The sequence below is a fragment of the Asterias amurensis genome, chromosome 22, assembly GCF_032118995.1.
Source record: "Asterias amurensis chromosome 22, ASM3211899v1".
Lineage (NCBI taxonomy): Eukaryota > Metazoa > Echinodermata > Asteroidea > Forcipulatida > Asteriidae > Asterias > Asterias amurensis.
In genome coordinates, this window is record NC_092669.1 from 12,337,767 (window position 1) to 12,364,269 (window position 26,503).

At 38.8% G+C, this 26,503-nt stretch overlaps 2 protein-coding genes and 1 non-coding gene across 3 annotated transcripts; all 3 read right to left on the reverse strand.

Annotated features, from left to right (window-relative positions):
* Positions 1-2,333: 2,333 nt before the first annotated feature.
* LOC139954083 (cytochrome P450 2U1-like) lies at positions 2,334-7,388 on the reverse strand. The gene is made up of 3 exons (XM_071953743.1): positions 7,037-7,388; positions 5,690-6,661; positions 2,334-5,005 (listed from the first exon to the last, which is right to left on the reverse strand). Exons 1-3 carry the CDS (start codon positions 7,386-7,388, stop codon positions 4,809-4,811), a joined length of 1,521 nt encoding a protein of 506 aa, XP_071809844.1. The 3' UTR covers positions 2,334-4,808.
* A 1,907-nt stretch (positions 7,389-9,295) lies between these two features.
* Positions 9,296-24,998, reverse strand: LOC139954084 (gamma-aminobutyric acid type B receptor subunit 2-like). The gene is made up of 16 exons (XM_071953744.1): positions 24,753-24,998; positions 21,209-21,346; positions 19,623-19,790; positions 18,455-18,556; positions 17,593-17,658; positions 16,895-17,086; positions 15,929-16,159; positions 15,316-15,379; positions 14,607-14,696; positions 13,771-13,927; positions 13,272-13,404; positions 12,540-12,647; positions 11,710-11,835; positions 11,074-11,219; positions 10,186-10,378; positions 9,296-9,466 (listed from the first exon to the last, which is right to left on the reverse strand). Exons 1-16 carry the CDS (start codon positions 24,996-24,998, stop codon positions 9,296-9,298), a joined length of 2,331 nt encoding a protein of 776 aa, XP_071809845.1.
* Positions 14,863-14,935, reverse strand: Trnaf-aaa (transfer RNA phenylalanine (anticodon AAA)). Its single transcript has one exon. It is a non-coding gene; the product is annotated as a tRNA-Phe (tRNA).
* Positions 24,999-26,503: the final 1,505 nt, after the last annotated feature.

Genomic DNA, 26,503 nt, shown 5'->3' on the forward strand with positions numbered 1-26,503 from the left:
CAATCCCTCAGTTGGCCTACTACTAAAACCGATGACTGATTGACCAATCAAATTCCACGTCCACCACACGTCATATCCGAGTGTCCAATCACACTTCTGAATAGATCTATGTATTAGACTTGTCATGGTCTATAGACATGTATTTTCCCTTAGTGTGTGATTTGTCTGTTTATTACGATAGACTGTGCAAGTCCCTCGAGTAATCGAACAATTTGGGGCCATACATATAGCTTTGTCGCGTAACGGAAACAAAATATTGCTCGAATGAAAAAAATGAGACATTCACAATCTATAGTTGCTTTGCACCAACAGGCTGTAAAAGGTATGGACACCTACAAGCTTGTGTTTGTAGGAAGAAAACGGAAATCAAACTGAAACTATAGATATACATTGGTACGCATTGATTAAAGGCAAGGGACACTATAAGTAATTGTCAAAGACTAAAACTCCAAGCGGGAAGTTGGTTTAATTTATTTGTCATCAAATATGACATTTCAGACAGAAATATTACGTTCTTCTATCATCATCATTAGACCGTGTAAGTTGTTTATTAATCTGTGGTCCAATACTAGCTTTGTTCTCACCACCTCGGTGGAGTTCCTTGACAAAAATAATGACACCCCGACAAGGTCAACCCTGGCATCTCACGAGATCATCGACTAATAGATTAATCGCGAATGCCTGCCCAAATCAACGATTTTACCCATTCTTCATTCACCAGTACGTGTGGAAACTTAATTATTTTGTATTTGTCATGGTACAAATACAATACTGCATATTACTCAGCCTTGTTTAAAGTCACGTACTAGTTTGTGTTTCCGTGTGATAAAGTGCCACAGCATTGCTTGCTCGAATTGATTGCAGACTTTAAGTGTTTACCTTCCCGCGTCGAAATTCTCGCCAAAATCGCACCCAAAACAAAGATCAAGATTTTAAAACGCGAGAGGTTTTCTCAGTAAACATTAATACAAATGTGTTCACATTTGTATCTGATTAATGATACACGAACTAATAAACAATTTCAATATCGGTTCAACTCAATTTCAATTCAGTTTATTCGTCACACCGTGGAGAACAGTTACATGCAATACAAAATAATTAATACAAACAAAAAAAGAACATTTGTTTCAAACGAATTCTTAATCTCTCGCACCCTTCCTCAGGTTGTTTTTTAAAATGCTAAAATGTAATTGTCTTGCTCCAAAAAATATCGCTGCAAGATAAGACTAAGAAATTGTTTAGTTTAAAATAAAAATAGTTGTAACATTCTAATAACTATACTGTTTTGTTAGCAAATTTATTTTCGTGACAACACCTCAGCAAGTAATATTTTAGGAGAAGCTTTCTCCTGTCATTGTATTCAAACTGCGTAAGTTTAATGTAAATCTGTGGACATTGTGTTTTGTGTCGTACAAACAGAACCCAAAACCATTTGAATGTTGCTTGCAACCTGTAATAAAACAGGTTGTAGCGCACATAGGTTAAGTGCTACTCCTTTCACTCTACCGTCCACATGATGAAAAACACGGGGAGGAAATTTACTCACTTCAATACGAAGCTGACAATTTCAGGAGATTGGAATCCCACGACTGGAAACCCACTTATTAAATATCTTAACAAAATTATCTGCTTGAAATGGCTCGGACTCGGATCCATCTGCAGCAAAAGTAAATGTTTTTACCTCTGACCAACGTCAATTTGGTAGGGTCTACCTTCTAAATTTCTCAAGGTTCGTTCCAAGTAAACAAAAATATATTCAATTAAGATTGGAAAATTTCACTAGCTGTGTGCGTTCCTCCTGAACTGTTTTATGTATGACGTTTCCGTCACCCCTCACCCACATCACACAAATTTGCCTCGAAATTGCGTGGTTTTCCTTTTACTTTGCGAACTAACACGGTCGGCCATTTTTGGGAGTCATAAAAAACAGGATCTATGGAAAAGCTGAAAATAAAAACCATGTCAAAATATACCATTGTTATTCAATAGAGACGTATTGTAGTCACTTTGGTTGGGGAGTGTGGAAACTAGTAAAACACACACATAAATCACAGTGCTGGCTGGGACATAATTTTATGCACCTGACAAATCTATGCATGGATATTCTTTAGAAGGTTTTGTTTGTTTGAATAGATTCACATGGTTCGTTGAATACAAGGGGGTTGGTTGTGGCGACAACAACCTTTTTATCCTTTTGACAACCATCATATATAATGTAACTTCACGGCTGATGGTTGCACTTTGGTATTGTCACTTTTCAACTCGGCTCTACGTGCTGTCTGGTACCTGCCATACATACATTTTGTTGTGAAGATTTTAATTGTGTAAAGGCTTATAGTTTGATGAATAATATGACGAAAACAAACTTTTATCCTTTTGAACTGAATTCATGATTTATTGTCTCATTCTTCTCACGTAGCTATTTAGTAGGGTCAAAACGTGAGGCCAGTAACACTATTTTGCAAGTACATGTACACCATGTAATGTTTTGTATTGTAACATCCATGTATTATGGAGGTAGAAATAGATTAGTTTACGTTTTGTGTGAAGTTTCAAGTTCATACGAGTTTGGGAAAGGCGCTTTTGTTAGCGGACAAGGGACGGTCAGAAGAAGAAGAAGAAGAAGAAGAAGAAGAAGAAGAAGAAGTATGAAGAAAAAGAGAAAAAAAAACGAACAAAAATAAGAGGTGTTCCGGGCTGTTGGCCCGAACACCTAAAAAAAAAACCGAACAAAAACAAGGTCTTCGGACTTGAGTCCGAACACCTAAAAAAAAACGAACAAAACAAGAGGTCTTCGGACTTGAGTCCGAACACCTAATTAAGATTGGAAAATTTCACTAGCTGTGTGCGTTCCTCCTAAACTATTTTATGTATGACATTTCCGTCACCCCTCACCCACATAGAGAGTGCTTATAGATTATCGGGATACTCTCTTTCTGTAGAAGAGTGGAAAATTCACTCTCTTGTCCGAGTGGTGAAATTTTCGCCCTTTTGAGGGTGGAATTAAATCTGTATTACTCTTCTTGAGTGAAATTGTAACGAACTTTACTCCAAATTGAGTTGAAAGTGCCCGTTTTTCACTTTTAAAAGAGTCGTCTGCCATATGGATCTTTGCAAGAGTGGTATGGCGGACAAAACGGGTGTTTTCTTCTAAGGGCTAAAGTAACATGAAACAGCCGCGATCAATAACTCTAAATGGTTGTATTATTACAACAGCTTTAATTTACATATAATGAGATGATTACAAATCATGGACATCACAAATAAATGGATCTGTATTCCAATGATGAATATTTCCGATAATCAAAATATCAAATTCAATGCCTTTTTGCTTAAATATTAATTTGAATGGTATCATCAAAATTTCATATCGTAGAAATGACCTAAAAACAACTCTTATAACAATTTACATGCCAGTATTATTTGATTTGTGCCGTCATTGTTGGTTTTTGATTTTGAACATTGCATTGAAGTTGGTTAACTACAGTGGAATTGAAACGAGTTTGAAAGTCAGGTTTGCACTCAACCCCTTTTCCTAACAATTTTATTTGAATGTTTGGGTGGGTTTTTTTTAGGGTTGTTAACTAACACAAGTTGTCCCCTCTTGGTCAGGGGTTACGAGAACAAAATATAAAATATGGAAATAATTTAGGGGAGCTGAAGGTGGGAATTGATGTTCATCTTAGTCAGCCTAGATTGTAGGATGGGGGAAACATGCACCAGGCAAGCAGTTCCAAAGCGATGTATGCATGGGAGAGGGGGCATTGGAGGTAGGAATTGATATTCCTCTTAAAACAGTCTAGATTGTAGGATGGAGGGAAACATGCACAAGGCAAGGAGTTCCAAAGAGATGCAGTACGTGGAACAAAGCTGTTGTGATTGATCCTTGCTCTACATCTTAGCAAAGCAAGGGTGTTAGAGTTAGAAGAAGCAGAAAGCCTGGTTTCACACTTAAACATTTTTATATGAGGAACTAGGTCAGACACACCGGTGGCACATTTACCATGTAAATATGTGTCCAAAATAAAAGGGCTGGCAACAGGCCCATGGTGTAAAGTAGGATGTAGTGTTGATCCTAAATACTCATCAACACTCAATCTAGCTACCGGGCAACCTCGGTAGTCTAGTTGGTAAGACACTGCTCCAGAATTGCAAGGGTCGTGGGTTTGAATCCCACATGAGTAACATGCCTGTGATATTTTGTTCACAGGACTCGGGAAAGTACTGAGTATACAGTGCTAACACACATCGGTGTATGGGTAAAAACCAAAATTAATAATCTTTATCCCCGATGCAAATTTAACATTTATTATAAATCACTCAATCGATCAATTATACATGCCTAAATCAAAGGTTTTGCATAAAGGCGCTGAGGCACAGATGGAATTAATAAGTCATTGATGGAAGGCCTCCTGAAACAAGTGGGCTTTCAGAAATGCATTGAATGTGTTGAATGATGTGGTGTCTCTGATGTGATTTGGAATTTTAATCCAGAGTTTGGGTCCATATACCGAGAGGGCTCTATCGGCAAAAGTGATGTGACTTGTTCATGGCACTACAAAGTATTGTGAACAGGAGCTATTTGACCGAAGGTGTATTTGTTCGGTTCAAAATATTATAAATACACTGCTGTACTATCTGGTTAAAAATAACTGCCATCTTACAACGGCAGTTGACCTTGTACCGTATTTAATAATTATTGTTCAAAGACCGGACTTGATGTCATTTAAGAGAGATGTCAATGATAACTGAGGTGTCATTACTTTATCATGGTCGAGAAGGAAAGGCCAATTTCCCTATAATCGTGTTTAATTATCCGCATGGGTGAGTCGTTGAGTTGCAATTATCTTGAAAGGTTCTGGTGAAAGGGTCAACCCGAGCTGTCCGTCGAAGCTTACTGGAGGAGAGTTCTCCGGAAAGGCGAAAGTGAAATTCTTGAGGAGATGTGAGAGGAACAGAAAAAGCTCCATCTTGGCTAGGTTTTCTCCTGCACACAAACGTCGACCTGTTGGAAACAAAATATTGTTTTTGGTAAAATATTGCAATAAACTTGAATTCAATATGTTAAATTCGCATCGGGGATAAATAATATTTATTTCGGTTTTACCCACACCGCCGGTGTTAGCACTATATACTAAGTACTTTCCCAAGTTCTGTGGAAAAAAACACAAGCATATTACTCGGGAGGGATTCGAACCGATGACTTTTGCAATTCCAGAGCAGTATCACACCATCTAGCCGTTTTCAGTTTTTAAAAGTACCCCTTTTTGTCAAATTTCATACTTTCAGGGATGCTAGGTATCAGCATTATGATACACAAGTACGTCAATTGTTTTCGGAAATGTGCGAATGTTCAGAGTAACGGGAGTTCTTGTTTCATGACCAAGAATCAAGTCAAACTGACCCAGAAGTTGTTGTTTCATGACCCAGAATCAAGTCAAACTGAGACCCGGCAGTTGTTGTTTCATGACCCATAATTAAGCCAAACTGACTCAAAAGTTATGTAATGACCCAGAATTATGTCAAACCGACCCGGAAGTCGTTATTTCTTGACACAGAAACTGACCCAAAATTTGTTGAGTCCTTACCCAGAAAAAGGGTAAACCGACCTTGAAGTTGTTTAGTTCTGAACCAGAATCAAGTCAAACTGACCCTTTGTTGGGTCATGACCCTTGAACTTAATACATACCTCTGCTGAATGGAGTCAGCTGTTTGTTCCGTGGGTTAAAATCACCTTGCTCATCCAGGAACCGCTCCGGGATAAACATCTCCGGATCGCCGGATTTATCCCATACCATCGTGTCACGATTCATGTTCCAGAAATCCCCAATAATGATGGTGTTCCGGGGGATGTTGAATCCGAAGAGAGTTGTGTCTTTTGAGGTGTAATGGGGACCTACAAAGGGAACCACGGAACCTAGCCGTTGTGCTTCACACAAAACAGCACAGGTGAATGGTAGCTTGGACTGGTCAGATAAAATAGGTCCGGGGTCACTGCCAATGTTCTGGTCAAGTTCTGCCTGCACTCTTTGCTGAATTTCCTGGTGAGATGTTAGGTACAGAACCGACCAACGTAGCGTCGATACCACACTCTCGATACCGCCCAGGAAAATATCGAGTATCGAAAGAACCGTACTGTTATAGTCAATGGACGTGTTCTGATTATTCGATTTTTTGAGTTTCATTGCTCTTAATAAGGTATCGGTGTAGTCGTTTGGGTTGTCTAGATCCAAGGTCGTATGGTGTTCCTCAACTTGTTGACCTATGAACTCTACTATGTTCACGAGTAGCGGCCTGGTTTCTTGAACACCCAGCAGGAAATTCAGTCGCTGCATCACTGGTATCATAGCTTGGATCGATCCCAAACCTCGAGTGTCTGAGAGTCGGTTAATTGAATCGATAAACTTTCGATACCTGGTATCGGATTCGGAGAAAGTCTGGCCGAAAGTGACGGAGCAGATGATGTTGGTTGCGGCTTTTCTTAGTAGGTCCTGAGGATTGAAAACTTCACCTTTAAGGGTTGATATTTCCTTTTTGAGTTTCTTGACTTCATTGATGATGAGTTCTTCGAAAGTTTCCTTGCTTGTTCCACTTCCGTTGAGGAACTTCAGCGTGTGACTGCGCAATTCCTTCCACTTCTCACCAGACGATAGGAATATACCTGTTGGAAGATAAAGTGACGGACTCATTGTTATAATTGCGCAACCTGTTTTTAGATTTGCGTAGGCTCATGAAAACTGATGTTCAACTAAGAATGTTGTCATAAGACTAAGATGTGTGCTGTGTGTGTGCCTTTCTGACAAAACTGTTTCCACTTGTCAAAATATTCAATCAGTGTTGTTCTCTAAAATTATAATATTATTGTTATTTCTGTTTTATTAGTATTTGGCACTTTTACAAATAAATTAAACTGCGTCGTCAGTGTAACACAATTTACGGGGAATAGGGACCTACTGGCGCTGAAACGAGGTCGGTCCATACTGAGCCAGATTTCGGGTCAATGCTGTGGTCTCAAATCAATTGGAGTTTAACTTACCAGACGCCTGGGGATCAGACATGATCCCTTTGAAGACAGCCGAAGGAGGTCTGTCCACCGCCTCTGCGTTCACAAATGCTGATCTCATAGTCGTGTACTGCGTCAATACAACCACCAACTGGCCCGCGACATTCATACTGTAGATATCATGTTTACGGGCGAGACCGGAAAGCCACCGGCGCGTCGCATCCACATCCATGAGGGCTAGAGTGGGTAGGAGCCCCAGGAGAGGGACGCCCCTCGCACCCGGTGGAAGGTTTTTACGGTGTCGTAAGATTAGTGCAACACAGAGAAAAATAACACACGCAACGATTACCGTTGTCAGATTGGAAAGCATGCTGAACTCCGCCATTTTATTAACTCCACAAAGAAAACCAAACTATAGTGCTTGTGTTTTAGGGCAATGTGTAACTGGAGGTGTTGAATTCGAGTTAAATTGTACCCTGACCTTCCAGTGTACTAAATAAAAACTATTGCAAATATTAATTTCGATTATCAGATCGATAACCAAAGTGCAAGGTTCTTTTATACGAATAAACATTGAAGGACAAACTAACACTATGACGGCTTATATTTACACTAATTGCGGGTCAAGGTTCGAGGACGACGTCACAGTCTTTGTTGTGTGCATCACTGTTGTAATGCATGTTTTACGATTTGTTCGTTAAATACTTGTAAAACATGATACTGACTTATTGCTATGTGTCTTATTAATAATTACAAACTTGTACTGTTTCGTTTGAACACAAAGCCCTTGGGGTAGCAGTGGTAAAACTTGTAAGGCTACCTAACTTATCAACTAATTATCGACCAATAGATATTTTTTGTAAATAACATAACATAATTTACCACTTCAGGTTTAACAAAGACAATCTTAACATACTTAAAAATAGTAATACATCGAATTTACAATAATAAACGCACATAAGTAAACGATATTAGTAAAGACTTAAACACGGTTGAAGAACAACATAATTAAAACATAAAACCAAGATGGCCGCAATTTACATTTGTAAAAAAAAAAAAAAATGTTTTCTGATTCAGTATGCTCTACAGATTCAACAAAATAAGATTAGATGGAAGTTTGTCTTGTTAGTAAACTTCCTTTTATCTAAAGAATGTTGTTATATAAAACATGACCATGTATTGCGCTACGTTTGCAGGACAACTCGTCCTCGGCACGCTTGACACATTGATTTTTGGGGGCTGCGGAGGAAATTAAGAAATAGACTTTTCGAAGTGTGAATAATGCTTTAATATTGACTTCTGTATGCTACATAGGAGAATAAAGTTCAGGCTACCTTGAAGTAATGGACTACGAAGGTGTCAATCTGAAAAGGCACCAGACATATTTTTTCACTTGGTGTATCCCAACATAAGCAAGCATAACAAACCTGTGAAAATTTTGAACTCAATTGTTCATTGAATGTGCAAGAGAACAATGAAGGAACAAAACACCATTGTTCCACAAATTTGTGTTGTTTCAGATGCTTAATAAAAGGCTTCATGCATGAATTTTTTTTTTAGTAAAAAATTATTACCCCTGTCTGAAAAACTGTGTTACCTAAAGCGGGAGCCGTTTCTCACAAAGAATTTTTTATACTACCAACAGCTCTCCATTGCTTGTTTATCAAGTTAGTTGTTATTCTAACAAATAGTTTGAGCAATTGAGTTATTTCCAATAATAGTATACATAAGTTCAATCATTCATATTTGTTTGCATCGTTCAAATTTAACCATCGAGTTTATTGATTTGCTAACATCGTCAAAAAATATTGCAACGAACGGAAAACAGTAATGACTGAAGATCTAAGATGCCCTTGTGGACGCTGGGAGGTTCGGGGGATAGTTTAATGCCCCTGCCCAGAATAAAATGCGAATGACTCGCGCGTGTTCGATCGTGGTCCCGTTAAAGTGCGCGAGTTCGATTCCTTCACTCGTTGAAGCGGTGTACTTGAGACCAAAGTGACCCCCAGATGTTCGAATAGGAACGGGCCCATACATGGCTGATCAAGGACTTAATGTCGAAGAGCTGCTTAAACAGAAAATATTGCTTGACACTTTGCTGCTTAGCAGGAATGAGCAGCGTACCGGTCACATATTGTGCATGTGACCAACATGTCAAAAACCAAGACCGGTCTCGAGAAACTATTCGTGAAATCTGCCTCTTCGTAGTAACTGTTAGTGATTTTAAGATTAATCGTATAGCCCTTTGTGAACTCGTAATAGACCTGTGTTGCCAATCCTGTTTCATTTGTTTTAACGGTGAGTGCTACCTCCGGAGTGTCCCGGCTGGCTAGTGTCGTCAGTGGGTCTGCTGCCCAGAGCCTCATGGTTAAAAGTGGTCTCTGGGCGGCGATTAACTGTCCCAACCATGGTGCCTACCAGACCGTCATCCCCAACTGCATTCTTCTTATAAACTGCTATAACCTTGAAAAGGTGACAAGTAACGAAACATTATCTTATTTATTAAATAGTAAGATATTTCAGACAAAAATATTTCAAGAAGTTTAGTAGGACATATTATGTTACGAAGCAATCACACTTCACGCAGTAAAACCTTGAGTATGAGTATTCGTTACTTGATACCAATAGCTAATGGAAATCAATGTATCAAGAGAGCCATTAGTCCGGGTACTTATAGTGGCCCATGTGTGGAGTGGACAAGTGTGCACTTTGTGGTAAAAGCATGAAACTTCCTTAGGTTGTTTCTAATACCCTAAAGATCATGTTTAGACATATGGACCCGTCTCGGATCTTGCCCATTTAAGGGGTGGGGCTACGTTTACAGAAAGAGGGGGTGACAAAATTAAATATGCATATTTTGACTCACATTTTGTTTCTCTGGTCATTAAATTTTAGGACACAGGTTGAGGTAGAACAGTTAACGAGCAAGCGAAATGCAAAGTTGAATTTTGCGATGCACTCATTTCCCAATAGATCGAGTCTTCATGTGAGTGAGACAAATACAAGCCTCTGACATTGTTTGACCCATTTCTCAAAAACTACAGCACCTCATCAAGTAGTATTTAAAGGGAAGCTTTCTATACTACCAGCATCTTTAAACCGTGTAAGTTGTAAATCTGTGACTGTGTTTTGTTTGTCTTACAAAAAGTACCCAAAACCCTTGAGTTTGGAATACATCTTACCTTCGGAATAAAAAGCATACACAATGACATGGTCGTGCATAGCAATAGGAAACCGGAAACTAGGGCATAGGTCACGCCGATTGAAGAGACATTGAGTAAGGAGAGTGGAACTGCAACCACACAGCAGATAACGGTGTTGTAAATAGAGAGACCTACGTAGTAGCTATCATTCAGACCTGGAACGTTGACATTCCTGTGTGAAATCACCATAGAGAATAGACCTTTTCGCAAATACTGGGGCGCGCGCGTAAAGCTTTGAATTAGGTGCATTGTGGTCTAGCTGGTAGCAAAATTTGATTCATATCTATCCCACAATGCACCTCATTCAACAGTCTGCGCTTGCGCATTGGTATTTGCGATAAGGTCTATGATACATATTATTATATTATAGTGCGCCACCAAGAGTGTTTTAAGGGATAGGTCGTAATGACACTGGTCACTCTCTTTATTATAAATGTCATTTAAAGGCAATGGACACTAACGGTAATTACTCAAAATAGTTATTAGCATAAAACCTCACTTGGTAACGAGTAATGGGAAGAGGTTGATGGTATAACACGTTGTGAGAAACGGCTCCCTCTGAAGTTTCGTAGTTTTCGAGAAAGAAGTAACTTTCCACGATTTGATTACGAGACCTCAGATTTAGAATTTGAGGTCTCGAATTCAAGCATCTGAAAGCACACAACTGCGTGTGACAAGGGTGTTTTTTCTTTCATTATTAACTTCGACGACCGATTGAGCTCAAATTTTCACAGGTTTGTTATTGTATGCATAATGTTGAGATACACCAAGTTAGAAGACTGATCTTTGATAATATTACCAATAGTGTCAGTGTCTTGTGGTATGCAAACAAAAATTTGTAGCAGGTATGCTAAGAAGGTATTTTACCTTGTAGACCAAGCCAGAAATGCTCCAAAGACAACCACAAATGCCTTGTAAATGATTAACGCCATAGTCCATATAGTGTCGTTTGTTGATGTGCATTTGACGTGAAGCTGCTCATACTTTCTGTACATTTCGATGTCGTCAACCGTCTGTAATCAAAGTACACAATTAATTGCTCCAGTGAATGAAATTTGATTATCGGAATTGCATACCACATAATTGAGTAGATTTTAGAGTAGTGTCATCTACAATCCTAAGGAAGCTTATACGCATTATGCCTCCGTACAATTCTAAGTCCAATAACTTTAACAACATTGAAACGGACATGTTTAAATGCATACTTTTGGTGACTATGACTGAAGAAAAGATTTGACATAATGATTAGCGTAAGATTCGTTTTAAAGACTATACAATGTTAACACTTTCCGGGTCAGAATATTTTGACCCGGATCAGGGTCCCGTCGGGCCATTCTGGGTCAGTTAAATCCGGAATCTGTGTCAAATGATACAGAAATTAGTCAAAATGACAATGAATCTGAGTTAAGATTAAATTTTGTTCACCATTTTTGGGGTAAGCATTTCATTTGATCTGGACAATTCTGACCCGGAATTTGTTCAGGAAAATTTGTTATTTCTTGCCTGTGGAATAAGAACTCTCTCTTCTTCGATCTGCATCGGATCAAATATCTGCCATGGTATGAGGATGACGAAATCAACCAGTAACAACACACCGATGATAATAAACAGGTGGTAGTCTTTGATAACCTAAAAAGAAACAAACAAATTTAAACCTTTTATTCTTTTTGTTTTAATGATTATTTATTCAGGACTAGCAGACTAGTATGGAAAGGTATCAGAACAAAGTTTGAAGAAACCCCATTCAGCACTTTGATATACATTTTGGTCTGTGTATTGGTATTAATAGATTGTCAAAATAATAAATCATTGCGAAGACAACAGTTTGGGTACGCATTCACATTGTAACTTGTTCACAGAAAGCAAAGAACTCTTGAAAGTTGTTTTCAACTTGGTCACCACAAGGAACTCTGTTGAAAAGGGGAAAAACTGTTGAACAATAGCATACCCCACGAACCCAATCCGTGAGGTCGAGTGTGTGGGAAATAATACACACAATTGATCTGGGTACCCATATTCAAGAAGAACAATAAGGTCCCCAGTTGGGTGAAAGTTGGGTCCAACTGAGGTCTCGAAATCAAGCATCTGAAAGCAAACAACTTCGTGTGACAAGGGTGTTTTTTCTTTCATAGTTATCTCGCAACTCCGATGACCAATCGAGCTCAAATTTTCCCAGGTTTGTTAATTTATGCATATGTTGAGATACATCAAGTGAGAAGACTGGATTTTGACAATTACCAATAGTGTCCATTAATTGTCTTTAATCACAAATTAGATAAGGGACGAGAGAAGGTCCACTCAGTTGTAGGTGTTTAAAGGTGTGTTTGCGTTACCTTTCGCTTTGTCTTGTTATGGATGACGATACTGTACACTCTCCACATCTTGGTGAACATTCCTCCAAATGCAATGGTAAAGCACAAGGCAAGAAACCAGGACCGTGTCTAAAAAAGATAGACAGTTTGTAAATGCAGGTTAAAAATGTATTATAGTGTCTAAGAATGATCACCCTTTTCACCCAGCTCGGGTAGAAACCACAACCCTTGGGTGAATAGAAATCGTTTCAAGAATTCCTTTTTACTTTTAGCCACCAGACAGTGAAATGATTCACTTTCATAGGTTTGTATAGTGGGGCGTGTGGGGTGTATTTATCCAGTAGTATATTTTCACTGCTTAAATATTGACGCTTTTAGTTACCAACGCTTGATTGTATTTCAATGGGTTTTTGTTCATAAGTTGTGTGGCTTTATTTTTCAATTAAGATGATGTTTTATAACTGGGAAAACACTCTTCATGTTTTGATGAATAAACAAAATAAGTCTTAACTAATCAACTAGTCTTGATGCAAGACATTTATCGTTTCCTTTCCACGCACACCGCGGCCAATTCACCGACAGCGCGAGCAACGACTCACCTGGCTTATAGTCCACTCACCGTTCCGGAGTGAACTAAAGTCAGGTTTAGTCGGTGCGCGCGCTGTCGGTGAATTTGACCGCGGTGTGCGTGAAAAGGGAACGAGAAACGTCTTGCACCAAGACTACTAATCAACACGATCACAACTGTCATACCGTGCATACAGTCAGCAATGTTTCACTATTCACCATAGAGATGTCAACACCCATTAGAATGACGCACAAGTAGGCTAGAGTTATCCCGACTGCTATCAGATTGTTGACTTTCGGGCTCGACATCTTAACTTGTCTAGAAAGAAAAACAAAACAACAATAAATACAAACACAAATCTGAGCGGTCGAGTGGTGTTTTTCCCCCAAATAGTATTTGGGTGCGTTCGTTTAGCTTCCCTGGGTCGACCCCGGTGTGTGGCGGGTTTTTTTTCGGGACGAACGTGGGTAATTATCTGCACACGTTCGTCCTGGAAAAAGAAAACGCCACACACCGGGGTCGACCCAGGGAAGCTAAACGAACGCACCCAAGATAGTATAATAATTATGGTAGCCAGCATCATAATGCTCGATGTTTCACTCACAAGTGGGCGCCCTTAACTTCAGAACTTAGTTATCAAAATGACTAATCCAGGTTGCTTTACTCACAAGGGGGCGCTGTTACCTGTTTTGCCTTTTCAAGACGTTGAATACGAAGAAACAAACTGCAAAGACGATACCCAGCGACGACAGTACACACATAGTGATCATTATAGGCATCGGTGTTGCCCGAAGCAGTGTTATGGTTCTCGTGGTGTCAGAATCAAAGGGCGGGATACCACCTGTAATGTCAAAGGTCAAAATGCAAAGATAGTTGCAAAAGGTTTCATTGGTTTTTCGTATGTCCATGAATGGATTTAACAAAATGTAAAGACTAGTTTTTTTTTATGTCGAGTTCGGACAAGTAACTCTCCCTAACTTATGACTAGCCATACGTTTTAAGCATATCCTAGGACTAGTGTTGTGTTAGGACTAGTCCTAACTCTTTGTCAAGGCGACCCCTACCGATTGGAATTGGTGTGCTCTTCCAAAAACTATTATTATTGGCACGACGGGATCGGGTCAGTGGCTCAGTGGTTGCTTTTGCCCCTGGGACCCGGTTCGAATCCCACCTTAGACCGGAGCCTTGCATGTGGATCATGTTTCCAGTCTCTACCTGATGCATGGTTTTCCCGTTTATTTATTTATTTGTTTTCTCCCTCATTTAAAACTGATCACTTCTTCTCGTTTCCTAATTTGTTTTGCTATTAATGCTAAATGTCCTATTGGATGTGTAATCAAGTGAGACTAACAATCCAATGATGTGCAACTAAACGCGTTCCAGTTACCATCTTTCTACAGCTACGATTTATAAAGGTCAGAGGTCAACATGCGATGGATCATACGTGCAAAGACCGTTGTTATAGCACCTTTAATGATATTCTAAACTACAATCAAGAATTGGTAAACGGATGTTCTTACCGTTGTAGTACCATATGTCACTGGTATCCACAAGCCATGACATCGAATCGGTATTCTTGTCATAGGCTCCGACGGCTGTTTCAACACCATCTTTAAAAAATTAATAATACAGACGTTAATAAGGACTTTGACGCTAGGTGGCAGCAAACAGCTTTTCATATATTAATTTTGGTTTTTACCCATACACCGATGTGTGTTAGCACTGTATACACTGTAGCACTTTCCCGAGTCCTGTGAAAAAAATATCACAGGCATGTTACTCGGGTGGGATTCGAACCCACGACCCTTGCTTTTTTAGAGCAGTGTCTTACCAACTAGACTACCGAGGTTGCCCGGCAGCTAGAGGCAGTTCGAATCCTATGTTTTGGCAGCGGGTACCGCAACGATATAATAGATGTTAAATTTGCATCGGGGATAAAGAATATTAATTTTGGTTTTTTAATATGTTAAAACTTGTTGCATTGTACTTATGATCTGTACGTATTAGAGCCAATGGTACCGCATTTTCTGTTTTCTCACAAAATCATCATCATCATGCATCATCATCATCCTTTGATCCATTAAGGGGGACGTAGAGCCGCCCAACCAATGCGCTCTGCTGCGGACTGCCACAACTGCCCAGCCCAGAAGTAAAGTGATCTTTGAATAGTTCTATTAAACCGAACCTTTGTTGGATAAAAAAACCAAAAAAATTTACATTATTTCTTACCCCTATGCTGTTCAATAAGCAGAGTACCAAGAATATCTCCGTCTTTGGAGAAAGACACGTGACCCTGTAAGGAATACAATGGTGGATGAACAGTCATTAGTTTAAAAAGCAAACCACAGTAAATTTTGTTTTCTCTTTTTTTTCGAACTAGTGCATGACTGGAAATTAAAAGTGCGCTTTGTTTTGCAAATCTAGCACCCCATGTTCTGATCTTGAAACAGACCGATGCATATTACGCTAGAGAGACGCCTGGGTACAAGTCGTGCACATTTTTACGCACGTTTAATATGGGAGACTTTGGAACGCTAGATGGCAGCAGACTTACCAGGTAAATTCCCATTGTTTATGTAGTTCTGAGCATGCGTACATTGCCGAGTCCGATGGATTTTACCTGGTAAGTCTGCTGCCACCAAGCGTCCCAAAAGTCTCCCATTGTCTCCTTTCGCCTCGGTGAGGGCGCTTCTCGAGTGGGAAAACTGTCCGAATCCTGACACCACCTGTCACTCATTTTGACAAGGAATATATTTCATTTTGAGTAATTTAGATACTACTTTAATTTTCATAGAAATGGAAATCGGTGGGATACGACAACTTCTCAGAAAGTATGACTTACCGAGACTCCTTCGAAGTCCTGCCGTTGGACGGCCCGACCGACGGCATCAGCGTACTCGGTGTCCCCGTAATAGAACGAATCCAACGGGCGGGCAAGCACCGCCTCCGCCTCGTGTAAACCCCGTGCTAGAGCCCACATACCATCGTAGCTCACAGCCACAGTACCGCGGTCAGTATCTGACAAGGGCCTGCCAACGACTGGCTCCATTTGACGCCGATATTCGGCGGGTGTCTGAAAATATTTAGGAACCAAAAACCATCACAATGGATTAATCAAACGGTAGTTATTCTCTTAGGCAGTGGACACTATTGGTAGTTGTCAAAGACTAGCCTTCAGTTGGTGTATCTCAACATAGTTATGCATAAAATAACCAATCTGTGAAAATTTGATCTCAATCGGTCATCGAAGTTGCGGGATAATATTGGAAGAAAAAAAAACCCTTGTCACACGAAGATGTGTGCGTTTAGATGGTTGATTTCGAGACCTCAAGTTGAGGTCTCGAAATCAAATTTGTGGAAAATTACTTCTGTCTCGAAAAGTATGGCACTTCAGAGGGAACCGTTTCTCACAATATTCTGAAATAGATTGTTGAACCATAAACAAAATACATCGCATACAATATTTACGAATTGTTGCTGTTCATAAAGTGATGGCCCCTCGAAAAATAAAACTCCCTAATAGCTTCAAATGACGCAATGAACCAAAATGGCGGCTTCTTCATAAAATTTGTACTCTTACCAAAGATAACACCGCACAAGGAGCAAAATTGTTGAAAGTGAGCTTCTTCAAAAATTGTTAACACGTGACAAAAACTTATGGGCTCCATTTCGGCAAGCAAATAAGTTTGATACCGTTTAAGATGACCACTGTCTGTACTAAACGACTGTGGCATTATTATAACTGCTCATTTTTACGTTAGTTAACTACAGGATCCATATATTTCTATATCAGTTGTTTTCTTCTTACAACTTCTGCTATTGTTGGTAGCTCTTCGCGCCCAAACATACTCCACGTGACCGTCAGATACCCCTCGCTGGCCCGCTTGAGTTCATCTGGGGTGCATGTCACCTCCTTGTCCGCAACTTGCCACCACCTGTCCGCAAAATAACCGGGAATCAGCCAGACGTATTTCTTGCCGTACATCCCGAGTTTGTAAGCCTAAACACATAAGTAGTTGTATTTAAAAGAATTTAATTTTCATAGCATAAAGTTTGATTTGTGTTTGGTATTTATATGTGACAACACCGTGACATAGGGTCATTTTTAAAGCCATTGGACACTTTCAGTAAACAGTATTGTCCAAAGGCCACACTTCGTGTATCACAACATAATATAAAATAATAAACCTGTGAAAATTTAGGCTCAATCGGTCATCGGAGTCGGGAGAAAGTAACGGGAAAACCTACCCCTGTTTTCCACACATTTCGCCGTGTCATGACATGTGTTTACTATAATCCGTAATTCTCGTTGTCGAGATTATTTTAATGTTTTCTCAGAAACTAAAGCATTTCATGGAATAATATTTCAAGATAAGTCTTTTACCATTACCTTCCGTAAACCATGTTAGTTATTTGTAAGTCTGTGAACTTGTTTTTTCTGTTCCGAAAGTGTATACTGACTTTACCTTTAATTGACCTTGTAATTTTGAAATGGTTTTAACTTACACTACAAAAGACCTTGCGAACGACGCTCTCGTAGAAATTGGCCGCTATAATCCGAACGTCCCGGGCCTGAGATATTAAAATCAAAAAAAGTTCAAAGGGGAAATATTGTAAGAAGGGGATGTAATTTACAAAATTATGGCATTGGCAAGAAGCCATTTGCGAGTTAGATTTTAATGTTGTCTGGTACAAAGACGTGCTTGATCACAAGTTACCAGTTACATTTGAATTCCTGAGAAAGAAAGTTGGTATTGTCAATTGATTGGGGGTAAGCTTTTGCTTAGTTACGTAAGAGACGTTGAACACCCATACACAATTCTGAATGCGTGTGTACAGCACAATGGTACCAGGGTCTGCTTATCTTGAGGTTGCTAAACAAAGGCTTGCCCCGAACCATTTTACATAAGCAACTGTCTCGATAGTCTGAGGAATTCAAATGTAAGCAGTACATTGTGCCCAAGCAAGTCAGTGTACCAGACATTATTAAAATAAAACTCGCAAATGGCTTATTGCCTCATGTTTGAGTTCACAGAGGGTGACGATGACGTCATAGCAAAGCTTGTGCCGAACCATTTGACGTAGCAGCTGTCTCTATAGCATAAGGAATTCAAATGTGAGCTGTACAGTGTGACTAAGCAAGTCATAACAAAACATTTTTCAAATCTAACTCGCAAATGGCTTATTGCCTCGAGTTCAAAGATGGCGACGATGACGTCATTGCAAAGCTTGCGCCGAACCATTTGACATAGCAAATGTATCGATAGTCTGAGGATTTCAATTAATATAAGCGGTACATTGTGACTAAGCATGTAATTGTGCCAGGCATTATTAAAATCAAACTCGCAAATGTCATCTTGTAGTTCACCTTTAAGCGTTGCATTGCTTCATAAGGATCAGTTAGAAAGCTTTCCGCAGCGATCAATGTTAAACTGTTGTTCTCCGCAAGTTGTTGTAGAACAACTGTTACCTAAAAGTTAAAGGAAACAACATAATTGGTAAGAAACGGATCACAGATTTACATAAAACTTACTCGGTCTAATGATGATGATCGTTGAAAACATCCCTTGAAAGATTTCTGTCTGTAATGTCATATTTGTTGGGAAACAAATAAGAACAATATTCCGTTTGGAGTTAACCGCTCACTGACCATTTTATTTACTTTGTTTATTTTAATCGATGTCATGCAAAATGTGTAATCGGTTTTCACTATTTTCTCGTGACATAGGTGGAATAATGGACACGACAAGGGTATTCTTTGTTCAACCTGGAACCAACTTAAAGACACTGGACACTATTTGTAATTGTCTTCTCACTTGGTGTATCTCAACGTATGCATAAAATAACAAACCTGTGAAAATTTGAGCTCGATTGGTCGTCGGAGTTGCGAGATAATAATGAAAGAAAAAACACCCTTGTCACACGAAGGTGTGTGCTTTCAGATGCTTGATTTTGAGACCTCAAATTCTAAACTTGAGGTCTCGAAATCAAATTCGTCGAAAACTACGTCACTTCAGAGGGAACCGTTTCTCACAATGTTTTATATTACCAACCTCTCCCCATTAATCGTTACCAAGTGAGGTTTATGCTGATAATTATTTTGAGTAATTACCAATAGTGTCCACTGCCTTTAAGCACAACATTTTGATTAGACAAAAAGAAATCCTTGCTTAGTAGAATCAAATTACCGGCCAAGACTAAACTCTATTGTTATGCTAAGTAGACAGGATCTAAATACCAGTCACAAGCAATGTAAGTGGCAGCCGTCGATTTCACAAAACTCTTCCTAACTTAAGACTAATCTTAGGACTTAGGACGAGTCCCAGGCCTGCACTGTAGCATGCAGACCTTAAGATTAATCCTACGTTAAGACGAGTTACTCGTCCTAACTCGAGATAAGACGAGTCCTAACTCTTTGTGAAATCGACCCCAGGGAATTTAAGCCAACAACAATATGGTACAATAAGCAGGCTATTTTCGTGCTTAAGCAGCTTATTTTGCTTAAGCGAATACATGAGATTTGCCTTACGGCTTACCCCTGCATGAGGCTCTGACGTTTCATGTAGGGTTGCAAAATTGGTCCAATTAAACTGCCGAAATATTTCCACGTGTGCATAAGAAAACCCAGCAGCTGACACGAGCATCCGATACACGTATGGGTACCTCAACTTCTTACTCAAGACCGGAGTTGAAGAGGGCGCCATCTACGATAGAATTGCCAAATTAATGAAGATTCAATTAATTGACTATGAAAAATATGAGATAAAACAGATACAACATGATATAAAAGGTTTGTGGTATCACCATGTTATGACTATCTCTAATGAGTTGGGGTGGTTCTGAAAAGAGCCGTTAGTTTCAACTCGACGTTTCGATCAGTATGCTCTGATTGTCGTGATGCTCTTAAGCCAATAGTTCTTTTAAAAACCACTCCAACTAACTGTATAGTATTTCCACCAACGTTGCTATGCATTTGATTGCTTTGTGAAAGGGGTCAAGGCCTTATTTAGCATGTTATGTCATACATTTCCGAATTGACATTTTCTACACATTTCAAATCATACGTACTTATATGCGTTTTTTTTTTTTTTTTTTACAAACAACATTGGTTAAAGATAAACCTTGAGTAATGTGTAACCAACCAGGATTTGAACTAGTTTGTTAAATTTATCTGGTTTCTTTTATTTACTTTTATAAACCACGAGGGAAACTGACTGGGTAGTAAATTAATGAAAATGTATTTCGGGTTGAACTTCGTCATGATATCAGGAAGTTGGGCCCGACAGACAAAAGATGTCGTCCTTAATCGCATCCCCTGAAATTTTACAACTTACTCCAAAAAAAGATACAGTGTAGGAAGTGATAATCCTTTCATTATTCTCAGACGACACCCCGAAATAATATAATAGCGACAAAAATACTTGACTTTTGGCACAGCTTCAACTGCTTTTATTCTTAGCAAGATCCGGTATATATGAACGTGGTCGGTAAATCCACACTCTTCATTACAGGGTTTATTCAGTACGGATAGTAAGTTGCACGTTCGAACACAAAAGCTTGTCCGGATGCCTTGAAGTGACCCACCTTTTTATCTATCAAAAGGATCCATTTTTTTAGGAGCAATAACTTGTTAATATGCGTGTACAACCATTAGTGAAGAGTTTGGGGTGTGGGCTGAGACGCCGATATGGTATCGTCTTTGTTTGTGGCTTTGAAAAGTAAGAATTTTTCGTTGTGTTGGTCAAAAAGCGCAATTTTTATTACGGGTGCTTATATAGTTATACCTCAACGAGTGCCCATTATCCAATATTTTCATAGTGATTTATATCAAGCTGTACCTTGTAGCTGTATATCTTATTGTATCTTCAACTAATGCTCATTATTCAACAATTTGCTCGTGATTTATACATATCCATGAATATTATACCTTGACAAACCTCAACAAGAGCTTGATATTCAATAGTTTCATAACAACTTATACCCAATTGTATCTTGACAAACCTCAAAAAGAGCCAAAATTTTAATAGTTTTTAGTGATATATTTATTACCCAGTTGTACCTTGACAAACCTCAACAAGAGCTCGATACTCAATAATGTATACCCATTTATACATTTACTAACCTCAACTAGTGCCCATCGACCAGCAACCTCTGCTACACTCTCCGTAACAGATGAAAGATGAGGTCCATAAATGAGAACCTTTGTCGGAGGCTGGTATATCAAGTCATACAACTTGTTCAAAGCAGTCACTTTATCTCCCTAAGATAGAAAACAAAACCTTAAATTGCTTTAAAGGCAGTGGACACTATTGGTAATTGTCAAAGAATAGCCTTCACAGTTGGTTTATCTCAACATATACATAAAATAACAAACCTGTGAAAGTTTGAGCTCAATCGGTCATCGAACTTGCGATATAATAATGAATGAAAAAAAAAACTTGTCACATTTAGATGGTTGATTTCGAGACATCAAGTTCTAAATCTGAGATCTTGAGATCAAATTCATGGAAAATTACTTCTTTCTCAAAAACTATGGCACTTCAGAGGGAGCCGTTTCTCACAATGTTTTATACCATCAACCTCTCCCCTTTACTCGTCACCAGGTTTTATGCTAATAATTATGTTGACTAATTACCAATAGTGTCCACTGCCTTTAACAATATTTTACAGTCCAATAGTTTACGTATCCCATTTTTCACAAAAACGGTTTACAGCAAAATTGTTTACATGTGAGTTTTTAGAGTGACTTTTCCCATGTACTATAAAATATCCAAGCCTTCCTGATTTGTAATAAATTTTCAAATGTCTCGAGTTCGATTGTCCTAATTCAACTCTAATAAAATGTAAACGACAGTTTTTTAAAGGCAGTGGACACTATTGGTAGTTACTCAAAGTAATTATTAGCATAAAACCTTACTTGGTAACGAGTAATTGGGAGGGGTTGATAGTATAAAACGTTGTGAGAAACAGCTCCCTCTGAAGTGACGTAGTTTTCAAGAGACAAGTAATTTTCCACGAATTTGATTTCGATACCTCATATTTAGAATTTAAGGTCTCGAAATCAAGCATCTGAAAGCTCACAACTTCGTGTGACGAGGGTGTTTTTTTTTTCTTTCATTATCATCTCGCAACTTCGACGATCAATTGAGCTCAAGTTTTTACAGGTGTGTTTCATGCATACATGTTGAGATACACTAAGTGAGAAGACTGGTCTTTGACAATTACCAATAGTGTCCTCTGTCTTTAATAGACGGTAATTTGCATAGGGGATAAAGAATATTCATTTTGGTTTTGCACATACTTTTCAGAGTTCTGTAGAAACAAATCACAGGCATATTACTCGGGTGGGATTCAAACCCATGACCCTTGCAATTCTAGAGCAGTGTCTACACAATGATCGCAGAAATGTTGTTCTGTTTTTTTTAGGGGGCTGTTGGGGTGTTTGGGTGTTTGTTCCTTGGTTGTTGTTGCTGCTGTGTTTTAAATGAACACTTTGCCTTGATCGGACGAGTTGGTCTATAAAAAGCGTTTGTAACCATTTGTTTTAAAATGCATAGGTTAGAAAGATGTTTTAAAAGTAGAATACAATGATCCACACAAATACATTGAAACAAAGCCTAGACAAAGCAATTGCTATTTTTTTTATGATTACGGTCCAATGCCTCGTGCAGTGCTTGATATAGTTTTAGAATTACTGACCGCGTTCAATTCATAGCCCTGAGTGTTTCTTTCACGGATCCACTTTGATTTTACCTTCATGAATGTTATTCAAAGCAAAAGGATTTAGGTCTATATCTTCGGATTTTTCATCGGTGGGCGAAATTTAGAACTTAATGCACATAAAAAGGGCAAGTTGGATTTAAAAATTGCATCCTGTTGCAATGTCAAGCATGTTAAATCCGTTTTCATGTGGTAATTCTTTGTCGTAAAATGTTAGGAACGACCTTAAAAGCACTTAAAAATCTTCATATAAAAGCTCATAAAACTAGCATTAAAAAACTCAAGATTTTAAGTGGGAGGCGTGTCCCGCAATTCTATTGGTTTTCTGCAGTTGGTATTTGCCTTCGTAGTGTGGTTGGTTTACTGCAGTATTTGTAAACTATAAATGTATGTTGTTTTTCACATTATTAATATTACCACAATTTATATTGCAAAAAAAAGGGTATATGCAACAACAACAAAGGTGATTCATTCTTTGGTAATTGCTTTTTATGCACACTGTTTTAGATTCCCATTGTACTGCCCTTGACTGCCTTCGATACAAACCGTTTTGTTTTTTTTTCGTTTTTTTTTAGTCAACCACAAAAAATTAAGTACAGGAACGAACAATATTATTATCAAACAAGGAATCTTAAGTTGAAACCACTCACCACTCAAGTAGGCATGCGAGCAAAATTATGCGCTTCTATGGACAATTCAATCTAACTAGAAGAAGACTAGAAGAAGACTAGAGACAGTTTCTAATTTTGTTCAATCATTTTTTTAGTATGCCAATAATTATTTTCTTAGTTTGACACATGTGTAGGCCTACCAAGGTTGTTTTTTATACTCAGTATATTGTTCTTTACAATTTTGTTGAACTAGCTCATGGGCAAACGAAGAAGGATTCCCGAAATAGACCTTTATCATGGTGCAGCCATCTTGATTTTTTCCCATTGACGTCAATGTAACCAAACCGAGCTGGAAGAACAAAAAAGTCTGGTTCCTAGATGCAAAATGACTATTAGCGTGCATAATTGATATTCGATACAAGGAACATGACCAAGACGTCAATGACTAATAGTTATCAACGAGAAAAATGTGCTGTAATATTTGAAAGGATTCTCTACACACATCCGAATTGAATTGGTTCACCATTATTCCTCATTCAATTACTACATACAATGACAAGTTCCCTATTCTCAAGTCGATTAGGCTTTCTTAATGGACTATTCAATGTCGAATAACGACTAAGGATCTGGCGTGTACATGCTTTACGTTCTGGATTTTGGTATTCATTTGTTTGTTTTTTTTGTGGAGTTTTTATAACTCATGTTATTTCAAAAACACGATCAAACCCTTACAAAGTAACAGTGGAATACTGTTATAACAATTACTAATTCCCAATAGATGGAAATTTGCATCGAGGAAAAAGAGTATTAATTTTGGTTTTTTGGTTTTACCCATACATACCGATGTGTGTAGCACTCTATACTCGGTACTTTCCCCGAGCTCTGTTAAACAAATAACATACTACTCGGTGGGATTCGAACCCACGACCTTTTAATTACTATGGCGTTTCCTTTAAACATTATTTCGTCCCACGGAATACTACTTCGTTTACAGGCAATACTGTTATGTATAAGAAAACAATTTGGGAGACATCGCCTTTTGGGGGAGTTTTATTCTTTTACTTTATGCTCTACTGGGCATCCATTTGCTTTGTAAGTTTTATTTTGTTACTTTATAATTATGTACAATGGTTTAATGTATTGTTTCATTAAACAGTGTTTATAGTATTGTTTCATTCCCTTTGAAATATTCGATTACACAGAAGAATATTTAGAGCGAACTAACCTTAGTTTAAAATAACATAAGAAAGGAAATAAACTTCACACACCTCTATCAAAAAGAAAAGAAAATACCATAACAATTAACGTTCAAAGAGAAAACAATCAAACACATACCTCAGTATCGTTGTAAATCAGCACTAACTCGTACCCAGGTAGAACATCAGTCCTGTTATTGATGTCTGATATCGCTCGCTCAACCCCTTTCAGGCTTCCATAACCAAAGAACCGACTCCAACCATCCTTCTCCGAGAGCGGAAACAGCCCGCCGACGTAAAGAGGCTTTCGACCGTCAGCCGCTTCCCCGAGCCCGCCTCGAAATACCACGAACAATATCGCGTAAATCACAATCGACCAACGCATCTTCGTAACTGAAGAAACACTACAGTGTCACCATGATCCAAGCCTATTATGAACTGTAAATTTGGCAACCCTGTTTCAGCCTCGGGAGTTAGTGGCAATGGCCCCTGGAAAAATAGTTGGTTTTAGCTCACACCTTGAAGGGGCCTTCAGGCCTTGTGCGTCTGGCGACTTGCATAAAACAAAATCTAAAATCAGCTCAGTTTGTTGAAAAACTGCTCTGTGGTGACCGTGTTTTCCAAATAAGTGTGTTTCAATACAACCTGAGTACTCTAGAAACTTGCAAGTATTAATATAAATAGATGAGGTCTTATAACTTGTGTTTGAGTCGCCAGGCTGCTCGAACACGACATGCTATAGCCTTTATATGTAATAGTTTTAGTCAGCAGCTCTTATTGACATAAAGGTTCCTTCCCGTTCCGCGAATCAGAGCGTTCAATTCCACAATTGAAATTGAGAAACCACTTTTGAGCATGGAGCAAGTTCGAGTGGGCACCAGTCGACCCGTGATTGACTACCGACCAGCAACGTAAAATGCGCAGTGACGAACTCACTCGAACGACTCATTTGGAAGTCTAGTCAACGTTCCGCCTTTTCGCCATAGTGTCACTGGTTCCCCTCTGCGCTTTACTCATGATAGAATGGAACATGCTGTTGGGACCAGTGAAGAAACCATGGGCTCGAGGCTGGTTCCAAATGGTCGGCCACAGTAGTCAACCAATGGTCGACCAGCCTGGGTTCGAGTCGAAATGGTCAACCTTTTAGTTAACCAAGGTTGCGCGCCATGCGCGCGCACGAAGATTTGAAAGGTCTGAAATCATAGGCACTATACCCAAAACGTTCGTAATTGTGGAGACCTGGGCCTAATTTCATAAAGATGCTTAAGCACAAAATTTTGCTTAAGCAAAAAAATCCTTGCTTAGTAAAATCAAATTACCGGCCAAGACTCCACTCAATTGTTATGCTATAAGTAAACAACAGCTAAATACCAGTCACATGCAATGTATATGGCATAAAATTTTGGCCAGTAACGTGTGTAAAACAAGCCAGCTATTTCCGTGCTTAAGCATTTTCTTTTGCTTAAGCAGCTCTATAAAATTGGCCCCTGCAAAGGAAAAGTACAGCAGAATGAAGCAAGCTCGAAATGTGTTTCTCTGCAAATCTGATTAGAAGATACTTTGCAATTCGCCAGGTATTGATGTAGAGTGAAGTGAAATGAATACAATACTTCTGTTGGTTGATTGTTTAAAGTATTTGAAGACTAATAGTATTGGGCTGGTTACACACGAGTGCTGTTACAGATTCATACAATACATACCTTTTTTTTCGAATGCAAAAAGATAAGTTATTTTAAATTACAACTCGAGAAAAACAAATCTGAAAGGAGGAAATTGCAAGACAATGCCTTCATTATGATTTTGCTCCGGAAAAAGCTCAGCTGCATTGTCCTTCAACCATAATCTAATAATCAAAACGGCTAAAATGTAAAACGATTGTTTGATGAAAGA

What these genes read in the sequence shown, in the direction of transcription:
- LOC139954083 (XM_071953743.1), bottom strand. Translation starts at nt 7,388, where the DNA reads ATGGCGGAGTTCAGCATGCTTTCCAATCTGACAACGGTAATCGTTGCG. An exon ending in GTCTGATCCCCAGGCGTCTG is followed by an intron (nt 6,662 to 7,036) that starts GTAAGTTAAACT and finishes ATCTTCCAACAG; the next exon opens with GTATATTCCTATCGTCTGGT. An exon ending in GCTGACTCCATTCAGCAGAG is followed by an intron (nt 5,006 to 5,689) that starts GTATGTATTAAG and finishes TGTTTCCAACAG; the next exon opens with GTCGACGTTTGTGTGCAGGA.
- LOC139954084 (XM_071953744.1), bottom strand. Translation starts at nt 24,998, where the DNA reads ATGCGTTGGTCGATTGTGATTTACGCGATATTGTTCGTGGTATTTCGA. An exon ending in GTCGATGGGCACTAGTTGAG is followed by an intron (nt 19,791 to 21,208) that starts GTTAGTAAATGT and finishes ATTCTATCGTAG; the next exon opens with ATGGCGCCCTCTTCAACTCC. An exon ending in AGAGAGTTCTTATTCCACAG is followed by an intron (nt 11,220 to 11,709) that starts GCAAGAAATAAC and finishes CTTTGATTACAG; the next exon opens with ACGGTTGACGACATCGAAAT.